General features: G+C 45.6%; 1 protein-coding gene across 10 annotated transcripts in view; it reads right to left on the reverse strand.

The window, feature by feature from the left end:
* rfx2 (regulatory factor X, 2 (influences HLA class II expression)) overlaps window positions 1–12,563 on the reverse strand; it is a 36,104-nt gene that overhangs the window by 11,383 nt on the left and 12,158 nt on the right. For 2 of the 10 annotated variants that reach the window (XM_077534922.1, XM_077534925.1), the window contains exons 2-10: window positions 10,074–10,185; window positions 9,720–9,809; window positions 8,259–8,341; window positions 7,768–8,035; window positions 6,709–6,783; window positions 4,198–4,379; window positions 3,936–4,055; window positions 3,700–3,818; window positions 3,503–3,621 (exon numbers count right to left, since the gene is read on the reverse strand). In XM_077534922.1, coding sequence (XP_077391048.1) covers window positions 3,503–3,621; window positions 3,700–3,818; window positions 3,936–4,055; window positions 4,198–4,379; window positions 6,709–6,783; window positions 7,768–8,035; window positions 8,259–8,341; window positions 9,720–9,809; window positions 10,074–10,185 — 1,168 coding nt within the window. The remainder of the gene's footprint in view (window positions 1–3,502; window positions 3,622–3,699; window positions 3,819–3,935; window positions 4,056–4,197; window positions 4,380–6,708; window positions 6,784–7,767; window positions 8,036–8,258; window positions 8,342–9,719; window positions 9,810–10,073; window positions 10,186–12,563) is intronic. The other 8 variants (XM_077534923.1, XM_077534926.1, XM_077534928.1 and 5 more) reach the window with 5 other exon arrangements.

Consider the following 12,563-nt stretch of genomic DNA (forward strand, 5'->3'; position numbering starts at 1 on the left):
ACAGCACCCCAGCCCGTGAGGCTGGCATCCGTGGTGACTGTTTCGCGGCAGGCCGGGACCACACCCAGCGGGACGCCGCTCAATAGAAAAGCCCTCTCCCTCCAAGGTGCCAGGGCGAGGAGGCACCGACGGGACACCCTGAGCCTCCGGTGGCGGTGTCACTTGGCGTCCAAGTGGAAGCCGTTCAGCCACCTCTGTAGTGGGCGCAGTGTCAGCAGACCCAACGGTGTCGAGGTGCGATGGGGACGTGGAAGTAGGCGTCCTTCATGTCTATAGACGTGAACCACTCCCCCTGGGCGAGCGACTGCAAGACGTCGTTCGTGGTTAGCATGTGGAATGGCAATACCTTGAGATGTCTGTTGAGCCCCCTCAGGTCCAGTATCGGTCGGTATCCACCGGTCTTCTGTGGGACAAGGAAGTACGTCGAGTAGAAGCCCCCGGGCTGTGCCAGGGGGTCCACGGCCTCGATCGTGTCCTTGGCCAGGAGGGCGGACAGCTCCTGGTCCAGAGCTGAGGCTTTTGCCGGGTCGGCGATGAGTCACCCTGACCCGACAGGAAGCAGGAGGCCGGCGTCGGAACTGCAGCTCGTACCCGTGTGTCAAGATGGAGACCACCCATGGGTCCGAGGCACGAGCAGCCCAGTAGCTGAGCTGCTGGTGGGAAAAATGTCCGACGGCCGGCCCCAAGGCCTCAGTCCCTGGCCCTCCGGCCCCTAGGGGCCCGAGAGGGACGGCGGGTGGGGCCTGCAGCCCGTGGTTGCCCTGAAGGCAAGCGGGCGGAGGAGCAAAAGTCCTCGGCGGGCCTCTGCGGGGGTCGCCGGGTGCCATAAGCCTCGGCAGGCCAGGGCTGAGGAAAGCGATGAAAAGCAGAGCGTGCCCCAGGCCTACCCTGTTGGGGAGGCAGGGCCCTATTGAGGCTGGAAAGCTGCTTCCTGGTCTCATGAGCCTTAACCGTCCTTTCCAGTGCACACACAGCGGCAGAACCAAAAAGCTCCCCCGGCTCCACAGGAACACCACGGAGGGCCCTCCTAGAGGCCTCCGACAAGGGGGACTGCGCTAGCCACACCTGGCGGCGCGCCTGCACTAGGAAGGACATGAGTCGGCCGTGTTCCCTAGTCATGAGGGCAAAAGCCTGGAGGGCTGCATCACTGAAGGACACAGCAGCCTCCACGCTGTCCGCTTGCAGGGATGTAGAGAGAGCAAGCATGAGGTGAGCCAAAGAGTTCCCAATGCGACCAGCACGTGCACCAGCGCCATAGGCCCGTGTGAGAAGGTCGTCAGTCACACGACATTGGGGTCGAGGACATCGCACAGATGGCCGAAGGGTCTCCTCCGGGGACACAATGAGGGATGCGACAGCTGGCTCCACAGCAGGCATCCGGTCCAAGCCAACACTAGCAGCATCGTGCATCGATGCTAAATCACGGCCATCAGCCGAAGGGCGGGAGAGAGCCCCAGGATCCCTCCAGCAAGCATGCAGTTCCCTCAGATAGTCCTCAGATGCGGGGACAGAAAAGGCCGAGGAAGGGTGCCTGCGCCGGAAGAAAGCGCTCTCAGACGCCGATTGAGCCTGTGGAGGCACCTCCAAATGCAGGAGGTCCAAGGCATTGCGCAGGACAGCCCGTATAGAACCATCCCCCGCCTCACTGGACGAACTCTGAGCGGACGCTGGAGAGTTTGGTCCCAAAACCACAGACCCCGGGTCACGGTCGTCGTCATGAAAAAAGGAAGCCGAAGCTGCCAAGGAAATGGCGTCCTCCTCAGGAGGAAGCACTGGCATGGGCGGGGTGGATGGTCGCGGCATGGGCAGGGCAGGTGGTCCCGGCCCCCCCGTAAGTGTGGGAGGGTGACGGTCCTGCAGAAGAGATCTCACCTCTGCCAGTTCAGCCTGAAGGTGCCCAACCTCCGAAGCGAGTCGTCGCTGCGCCGCCCTTTTCCTGGGGGGGGCATGTACAGCAGAGGACACACCGAGACGTTTCCGGCGCCTCGGTTGGGAGGACGACAGATGACCCAGTGGACTGGGGTCACTGACACCAGGACTGCAGGCCCGGCCATCACCGGCACGGTCAGAAACAAGACACCTCGGGCAGCGATCGTCCAGGACATCGGAGGCCTCAAAGAGGATACCACAGTCCACGCAGCAACGGGAGTCCTCCATTGTGAACACAAAGAGGCCCAAACAGCGATGAGCGGGAAGCTGAGGGAAGGGGGCGCGAGCGCCACCTGCACAGCAGACCCACACCGAGCAGCCGACGCGTGGGTCGGGGCAAACAGTAAGCCGGTAAAGCAGCGATAAGCCGAGGGAAGGGGGCGCGAACGCCACCTGCACAGCAGACGCACACCGAGCAGCCGACGGAGGGCGGGGGCAGACAGCCAGTTGTCAATAGTAGCGATAAGCTGAGGGAAGGCGCGCGAACGCCACCTGCGCAGCAGACGCACACGGAGCGGCCGACGGGCGGGAAGGGCAGACAGCAGTCGCGAAAGCGGCGACAAGCTGAGAGAAGGGGCGCGAACGCCACCTGCACAGCTGAAGCCAGGTGCGCACCGCAGGCGGGGCACGCACAAAAGTAAGTAAGACAAACAATCGAGCGAGAAGCGCGACGCCGTAAGCTGGGAGCGGGGACGCTGACGCTGCCCTCACCAGCAAAGGCACAAAAAGAAAAGCAACAACCAAACGGCAACACCGTCGGAGAAAGCGGCGCTAATAAACCGAGAGAAGCGCTAACGCTGCCAAAGCCAGCGGAGGAAAAAATGGGGTAAACCACGAGCCGTGGTAGCCAGGGCGCTAACGCGAGGCTAGCCACACAAAAAACTCAAAACACCGCAGTAAACGCGGAAATTAGACGGCAAAGTAGACAACAAGTAGTCAATAACCTTACCCCACGGGAGGTTAGAATACGCGACCACGTCGGGTCACGAACGAAGGAAAGAAAAACACCGTCGCCGCAGCCTTTGGAGGGCGAACTACGCAGCTCCGACCGATCCGGTCACAAGGCTCCAAGCGGCGCGGTCAAGAGGATAAATACAAATCCCAATTCTTACACTCTTTGAAAATGTGTCGTATGCATACGCCACGCGAGAAGAAAAGAGGAAACGAACCTTGGGTGACACCGGAACTTATACCCTTCTAGGGTCACCCAGGGGTCACAGGTGACTAATTTGGTATGCATTACTCGAACTGCGCATGCGCGAAAGGAACATTCAGTGCTTAAAGCACCGCCTTCTGGCGGTCGGGAGGGACGAAATAGAACTACTTCCACAACACAGGTGATGTCATCATCAGTCGACAGCATGTAGAAAAAATATTTTTTAAAGGTATTAATTGTACATGAAAAATAATTACGTTACCACAGTAAGACAAAATATGAACTTTTTACTGCTGAAAATGGCTCAATGTGTCAAGTATCCTTTTAACAGCCCAGCCCAGCAAAAATGCATCATTTGACGTCTTTTTCCGTCAATGGCAATGAATGACTTAATGCTTGCCACTGGCTGCCACCTACCTCGCAATGGTCTCTGTAGAGGGTCTGCAGCTTCTTGATGTCGTCCATGCTGATGCGCTCTGGCAGAGGTTGTGTGCCCACGTCAGGAGTGGGAAACTCGGGCAAGCTGTGGGCGGTGTCTGCATGAAGCACACATACTGTCATGTGATCACTTGTTTTTCCAACCTAATAATGATCACATCTTCTCACGCGCTGACCTATGTACTGCTGATGGTGTTGGCTCTGAGCTGCAACCGATTGTTCCGGAGTGTTGTTACAATGAGAGTTCACGCACAGGTTGTCAGGCATTCCGTCCACCTTCTGCAGAGGTTTGAACCTACACAGGTCGGACGTCAGTTTAATATGAAATGAACAGAATCAGAAACAAACAGAATCCCCGAATAAAATGAAGCAGACACTGCTGCATGAGAAGGATGGAGCTAAGAATGGCGACCTTTGTTTCTGGTGGACAGGCTGCTGCCTCATGGCCATGTACTGGGTGTCCTCTTGCAGCCGGTTTAGTGGCGAGTCTGGCTTCACCCGGATGCCATAATAATGATACTTGGAGTTGCCTCTGGAAGAGTCAAAAGCCCCAAAGCATGTCATCAGCGTAATCACGGTCATTAGCACTTCACTAATGTCTACAAGCATCATCGTTACATCGCTACTTGATTACTGTTATCGGAAGCTTTGGCAAAATCAAAAGTTAGTCGTACCTGGTTCCGAGTCGCCGGGTTCTAAGGCCCATGAAAACGGAGCGAATGAGCTTGCCAAAGGAGGCGGCGTTGACTGGATCCAGTTTCTGCTCCTGGCAATGGCGCAAGTAATGGTTATAGAGGGAGCACCGGGGCAGGCTCACACCCTCCGCCGTCTCGTAGTTGTCCAGCAGCCACTGGAGCTAAATGAAAAAAAGAGAAAAATCGCAATCAGCTGATGGAGCAAAATGTGCAAATGTTCTTTTGTGATTGATAGATCTTTGACCCCGATCTTCTGCCATCATGTTGAATTGGGGCTGTTCGTTTGAGAGTTATGTGTCGCAGAATTGTGACATTTTTGTCATAAAGGGGCATGGCCACCTTCCTTTTAACCCTTTCTCAGGATCAATCTCTGGATCAATCTTCGCAAAACAGGAATTAAAACAAGAACAGGAAAACAGGAACAGGAAAAGGATTGTTAATCTGCATTGGAAGTTGAATATTGATTGACTATTGATTGAAAGTCTGAGGGTATGAATACTTTAAAAAAAATTACATCTGTACAACTTTTATGTTTTTGATAACATATGAGAGATTACATTTCATGAAAAAATTGGTATAGTCTACTTTTATTGTCAAAAGAGCCATTTTAGATCAAATAAACAACCAAAAATCTTCCGGGAGCCACAAAACATTTGAAGATTGTGATGAAGGAAACAGTGTTAGTGTTATTCTAATGAACTGAGGGCCCAAGACTGCTAATTTGAGATACACCATCACAGAAAAATATGCAGCGTCCACTTACATTTACATTTTCCCAATTTTATTGACATGGTATTTTTTTATGGCTAATGACATTTTTTTTTCCTGCCTTTTTTGCTATCAATTTTCTGACATTCAATTTTGTAGACATTTTATGGTAATTTTTTTTATTCTTTCTTGTTTTTGGATATTTTACACATTTTCTTGCCTGCCTTTTCTTAAATAATTTTTCTGACTTTTTTTGGTCAATGTTGTGGACATTTTATAGTAATTTTTGGGATTTCTTCTTTTTTTGACATTGTACTGTTACTTTTTAAACGTTTTCTTTTTTGCATTTTTTTTTTTAAATAAATGTTTGGACTGCTGTGATTTGCTGGCAACCAGTCCAGGGTGTACTCCGCCTACTGCCCAAAGCCAGCTGAGATAGGCTCCAGCACCCCCCGCGACCCTTGTGAGGAATAAGCGGTCAAGAAAATGGATGGATGGATGGATGGATGGATGGATGTTTAGTCTGTTTGGGCAATTTCATGGACATTTTATGGTAATTTTCTGCTTTTCCTCTTTCCTTTTGGACATTTTTAGGTAATTCTAAAAACTTTTTCATCTACTTTTTCGTCTCATTTTTTTCTGACAACTTAAAAATTTGGACTATGACATTTTTGAATATTTAATTATTGACTTTTTTTTATCTACATAATTATTTCATTTAAAGAATATTTTATCTAAAAAATAAAGATAAATATGTGTGTTTTATTTTGAGAGATCCACAAGGAGCCACAGGAGAGGGACCAAAGAGCCAAATGTGTCTGCAGAGCCGCAGGTTGCAGACAACAGGATGGGCCACAGATTTCAAACCCCTCACAAGGTCATCTAAAACAAAAGGTCAAAAGGTGACTAAAATATGCACCTATCTCCTAAATGACCCAGAAGCTCCCGAGATGAAAGGATTCAAAGAATGATGAACCCATTTTTGATGAAAATATTAAAATTCAGCAGGCCATAGCTCCCAAAACCCCTGCCCCAATTGACCTCAAATTTGAAATTGAGTCTTGTACCATCTTATTAACAAGTACACCAAGTTTCATTAAAATCTGTTTGGCTAAAATTTTGCGGTTTTTTTTTTGGTTACTTGGTATGTAAACACCACTTGAGTGTTAATTGATGGGCTGTTTAATTAAAACACCCTAAAAGAGTGAAAACATTTTCAATTTAACTGAAGTTACTACTCTGGTAACTATCTTATTCAGCCAAAATATTTCCTGGATTGTGTGTATTTTTATTTAATTGCTAAGATTTCTTCTTGCATAGTAGTACATCACAAAACAACATTTCTGCCATTGTGATTTATCTGTGAAAGGACAGACAAACTGGTGCAATGGAACACACCCATTTAATGATCGGCTAAACGTATCCAAGTTGTCTAAGCATGCTTCATCATAAAGAACCACAACAGGCTGTTTGTTCTGAGCTTGAGTGTATCATTCTTTCACATCAAACACAAATATTTAGGTACATACAGTAAATCCATGCAGAGTGTAGTAGAAAGGATTTTGGAAAGCGACAGCAAATGAAAGCAAATCAGGGATGAATAATATTGGAACAATAACGCATGTCAGTGGGGAAAGTGCTGTCAGTCAAGCCATAGCAGTAGGTGGCGTGTTCAACTTCGCAAACGCAAGTAAAAACACACCGCCTACAGGATCAGCCACAGATTTCACCCCCCTCACAAGTTCTCATGTCCATTTCAAAGAAACTTCCAGATGGACTTACATGGCTGTTGAGCAGGCTGCTTTTGTGACTTGCAATTCCGTCAGACTTTTGAAGGTTTTCAATCGCCATTTCAAGCTAAAGAAAGAAGGAGCATGCAAAAAAAAAAAAGAAAGTTGGACACAAGAGGGGGAGGAGGCAAAAGAGAAAGATAAAAAAAAGTCAGAAATAAGCAGGAGTACATTAAAACAGGGAAATAAGACTGTTAGCAAGCAGCCAGAGATCTGCATTTCCATTCAAATCAGTCAGTGTTGCCGCCAAAACCATTATTGCCAAACAAAAGCATGCAAATCAAGGGACCTAAGAGTTTAGTTGGCTCTGGCTGCCAGTCAGAAACTCTAATGTATGCAAATAAGACCCACAAACAGGGGCACAGGTCACATTGAGCCCAGAGACAATAGGTCAGCAGTGCCACCCCCAAGTACCACACAACTTACCAAACAATGCCTTTGGAACCCCCAAACACACTGACATACTGTATGGAACTATTTACAGAGTGCATGAAGTGATTTTATCTTGGATTGGTAAAGTGATAGCGACATTCATTTGAGCTGGAGGAAGAAATCAAGTCCCGAAGAAAAGACGCGTAACTGCAGCCAACTGGAGACAGAAGAAAGAAAAAAAAAAAAGAAAAAAAAAAAAAAGAGGAGGCATCGTTCCAAGCCCTAAGAATGCTCCCGAGGGCTCCTGGCCAAATGGTAATGAGCCCCAGGGGTTGCTTTGTTTCGCAGGGCGCTCAAGTGCCTGTGAAAACCTCTGAAACAAGGCATGGCTGAATTATTCAAGCCAGTGTCCCGATTTTACAGGCTGTGCGGGACGGCCCAACTCGAGCTGCTGTAACATTGGGGGACTTTCTCGAGTTAATGTATATTGCTCAATCTAGCTGTCCAAATCTAATAGAGGTAAGAATAAATGAATAAATAAACAATAATAAATAAAAATAAAAATAAATAAAATAAAAAAGAAATAATAAATGTGTCATATTACATGCTCACATTTTCATGTTATTATCGCACTGGTACGGACAGAGTGGTGCAGGAAAGCTGATGACACGTTGCTCACCATGGCTGAAGAGGAACGAGAGGAGTGCGATATATGGTTGCGGCTTCCTTCCATGTTTCCTCCGTGGATCAAATAGGTGCTGCCGCTGGAGATGATATGGCTGCTGCTGACGTCCATGGCGATGCCCACCATGCTATGAGGTGGCACCCCACCACTGGCGGAGGAGACCACCGTGGCGACGTGGGCTCCGCCGGCCTGCGAGTCAAAGTACGACCCCCCGCTGCTCTGTCCGTACAACTGAGCCTCCGGGTTGTAGTAGGCCGTGCGACTGGGAGGAATCACTGTGGTTAGCATGCAGCAAGGACATCCATCCGCTCACAATGAAAATTGTAAAACCCGATACTCTTTCTAGTGGAGATTATCAAGTTAACATGAGAATGAATGTTTATACTCAATACAGTGCCATCATGTATGCTTGCTAGCATTTACGGTACTTTGTTTGATGTGTAACAGCACTGACTGTAAATGTGAAGTGATGCAATAATACTTACATTGTTCCATTTGTATAAACAGCCTCTCCACCTTCCCCCACATAGTGCACCTGGGATGGATAGACATGTTGTGACTGCTGCACCTACAAACAATGAACACAAAATCAAAGCAGAGCAATTTTACACCGGATTTTTTTTTTTTACAAACTATAGTGGAAAGTGTCAAGCACCCGCTGTGTGCTTTTAGCCAATTATAAACATATTCAGTGAGAAAGTCTATCCATTTTTTGTTATTGAATTTATAGTCTGTCACCAAAAGAAAGCTTGTTTGGGTTCTTGCATGAAATTACGGAAGCTTGGAACTGTTGATGTGGAGTAAACATTTTTGATTGGCAAATACGTTTGAAAAAGTATTTAAATACGTAGCCTACAAACATTTTTGCAAGTACATTTGAACATATTTGTAGGCTAATCGCGAAAAATTACTTTTTTTTTTCCATAGATACCCACCCCGTGGCATTATGGGAAAAAATATTTTAAGAAAATCATGCACTGCAGACATAATAATAAATCAGAAAATATCTGAATAAAAAATACTTAACTGAATTTTCTAACATATTGGTAATGTAGGACAAATGCGGGTGGCGGGGGGGGATACAGTATTATGGGGAAAAGTGCTATTTGCCAGTCAAAATAATAATAATTTCACATTGGCAGTTCCACGCTTCTGTATGAAAGTGTCAATAAAAAAATAAAAATAAAAAAAACAACTTTAAAATTGAAAAGTAAATGAAGTGGTTATTATTTAAACTTCAAAGCAGCTCTCCAATTGGTGTCCAAACAATGACGTTCATTCCCAAAAGAAAAAGAAGGCTGTTTGTTGCCTCATAGACAGAAGACGTGACAGTGAAGCTAGTAAGTCGGCGTCCATGCAAGTACGTAGCTCTGGTGGGAAATATTTAGGCACTCGGGTGTGAAAAGCTAATAACAAAAGTTAGAAAACTCAGTTACAGTTGTAATTGACACAACGTGAGCAAATATGTGCAGCTAAGCCCGATGTCATCTCTCTTAGTGTAGGTAATGTGGACAAAAATGACAGCAATAGAATTGTGCAGCCAGCATGCCAAGACCCTCGTAATAACACAACTATCCCAACAGATTCCCAAGAACCAATGCATGGTGCAAAGACACGGGCAGTGGGCCAGGCTCAGCCAGAGAAAGACACTTGTGAGCAAAGAAAGCTAGAGTAAGCATTCAGCTTTCAATCAGCAGCTTTCAGCTAATGATTGACTGCAAGGCCATTATCAGAACAATATATGTGCTCAATGTCGTCCTCACAGTCTAACTTGTTTAACCTGAATGCAAATTCTGACCTCAATTTGATATAAATAATAATACTTTGTCAACAAATGATGCATATATATTTGTGGCCTTGCAAGAAAATAAGGCTCGCTATCAGAAGCTTAAGTGTGGATATGTCTACGTTCACAGCACTGTATATGTATGTACAGCACTGTGTACCTGTGGAGGCACCTGTTGAGCCCTGGTTACTGAAAGCTGCTGTACTTGTCCTCCCTTCTGAACTGAGCCTGTGGTTTGTACCAGCGCTCTCTGTGTAGATACAAGACATATCTCCATTACAAAAGTATGCATGTTGCATTATGACACACACAGCCATATTGTCGCCAACAGATTCCATTTCTTAAAACTTGGAAACACTATGGAAAAAAAACAAAACATTCCTATTTATGGAGGGGCGTTTTTAGATCATTTACAACAACAAAAAGCACTATAGTCTGGCTTCCAACATGTCGTACTGTATTCTGCAAAAAATAAACAGGTCCAGCCAGCCGGCTTGTGCTACGAGCATCCTACCTGTTGGGAGGCTGGGACAGGCTGTACCACGGGGGCCTGGGCTGATGACGACGTCCGCAGCGCCGCCACGCTGGGCGAAGTGTCGGAGCTGCCCTCGGAGCTCTGCATGCTGCTTTTGTAGGGAGGCCAGGATCAAGCAAGGGAAGAGAAAAGGGATTTGGAGAAACAAGAATTCATGAAAGATTCAATTTTCAACTGTAAACATGTGACTAGTCACTCCAGCCATTGCTTTCCAGGCTTTCTGGCAAGCACTAGCCGTGTTTCCCCTGATAGGGGCACTCCAAAAACAGTTTGCTCAAGAGTAATCCAATTTGGGTCAAAAATGAAACAGTCCAACTACTTGGGTCTGTTTCTTGGGTCATTTTGACCCAATTCTGTTTCTTTTTTTATGCACAAAACACCAATCTATGTGCTACAAGTACAAAGCTAAGAGCTTTTTTCTTCTTTGGGGAGGAAAAAACACAACATCGAACTTGAAGCTCTTTTGCTGTTCGTAGTTGGACGCACTCCACTTTAAAATGGTTCCAGCCAGAATTCTGGGAAAAGTGCACTTGTTCACCCCTGCCTATAAATATTCACATTAATTTTAGTTTAGCAATTAGGATGGCTTCTCTGTCTTCTGTTTGTCTCGTCATCACTTTGTGAAAACGATACTTGTTAGGAGTGTAGCTTATTCACTGCCAAGGAGGGGATGATTATTGAATTAGAAGCGACTTCGTAACGCATTTAGCCAGGCAAAGCTCATTGCTTGCTAGCTGGAGTGCCATAAGTAGCACTGTGTTTGCCATTTCGATAGTATCCGAACAACGGAAATCAACAAGGATAGATGACTGTTCATCATGGATGTGATGTGGTTGTTTTTTTCTTCTTCTTTTTTTTTTTTAACAAGATTGTGTTGATTTTATTGTATTTATTGATGAAATGTGGACGGGTGGTCCAACATCTTAAAAATTGTTGCTACTCACAGTATTGCTATTCTATTCCTTGCATTTTGATGAGGCACAAAATGCTCATTTTGACACACCAACTGCGATGCAAAACCACTTATTTCGAGCATTTTTAGAATAAAACTTTCCCAACTCTTGTTCTTGCACTGTTGTATTTTTAATTCAAAATATAAATAAAGTTGCCTTGCTTCTTTTCTTCGTTGGTGAATGACAATGATTGATAAACATTCGCCAAAATGCTTGGAACACCTTTGTTGATGCTCAGTAAACAACACCCTCTATACAGAAAACAAACAAGTTATTTAAATAGAAATATTGGTCCATCAGTCCATCTTGTGATCGTATCTGTTATTTTATTTATTTTAAGCCGCTCGTCAGTCCCATAAATCCTGATCGTGCATCAGTGAAGCCTATTGACAGGTATCTTCATCCACTCTACACAACCCACGTACAAACACTTGGCTTTAACAAAAACGTCTTGAGGGGAGTTTGCGTTTCACCACTTTTGGCTGATATAATGAGGCTAACCTTTAGCCTTAATCACTAGCAAACGAAGCAGCCCAACTATTATAGAATGTTTTTTTGTTTTTTGTTTTTTTTAATCTGCAGACAGTACACACTCAGGCAGGTATTTTACAGTAAAAATTAAAGTTCCTTGAGGGAAGTTAAAAAAAAAAAAAAAAAAAGACTTGGCTGCTGACCAAACCAAGAGGAGCCACTCAACTTTCTTTTGTATAATAATGTGCACTGCATAGAAAAAGTAAAGACAGAAAACACAGTGACACAAATGCCCACTGAAAAAAAAAAAAAGGAAAAGTGAGAAAAAATGTGAGCAAAGGGGGCTATGAGATGATCCAAATGACAAATGGAAGTGGGAAAAAAAACAACAACTTTCCCTCACAAAAAGTATAATGAAAGGGATGAAAATGACAACGGATCTGCAGGGCCAAAGAGGGTCCTGATGATATCCAGTGCTTGTTTGGAACAGAAATACTCTCAAAGGGCCCAAATAATCCAGCTGATGTGAGGAAATTCCTCAATGCTTTGCAAACGTATTTTTGGTTGCCATGGTGAAGACTCCATGGCAACCACCCCCCACTCAAACCTCTCCTCCCTCCCCGTTCACCCCTACCCCCACCAACCAACCTCCGCCTTTCTTGCACAAGAACTTTGGAGTGTGACTGCAAAGAGCTGAGTGGGGGAGGAAGGCAATGAAGATGCTCTGGGGTGGGATGCTTTCATTTAATGAGCAGTATCAAAGACAGTAAGATCGGTTGGAGAATGTGTTTTGTGTAGGTCAGGGATGGGCAACTTAAATGCTGGAGGGGGCCACAATTTCTCATCAGTGAAATTCGGGGGCCACATAGGACCACACACTTCCAAACCAGATGTATGACCAGAAAAAAAGCTATTTTAAGTATGGGCAACATACATGCTATTAATATATTTCATTTTTGATAATAGTGTTGATCTTATTATTAATCTTTGAAAAAAATTGAGTTTATTAATAAAGCTTTACAACTTTCTTCTTCTACTCTTTGTT

This window comes from Festucalex cinctus, chromosome 10 (genome assembly GCF_051991245.1).
Source record: "Festucalex cinctus isolate MCC-2025b chromosome 10, RoL_Fcin_1.0, whole genome shotgun sequence".
In the NCBI taxonomy this organism is placed as follows: Eukaryota; Metazoa; Chordata; class Actinopteri; order Syngnathiformes; family Syngnathidae; genus Festucalex; species Festucalex cinctus.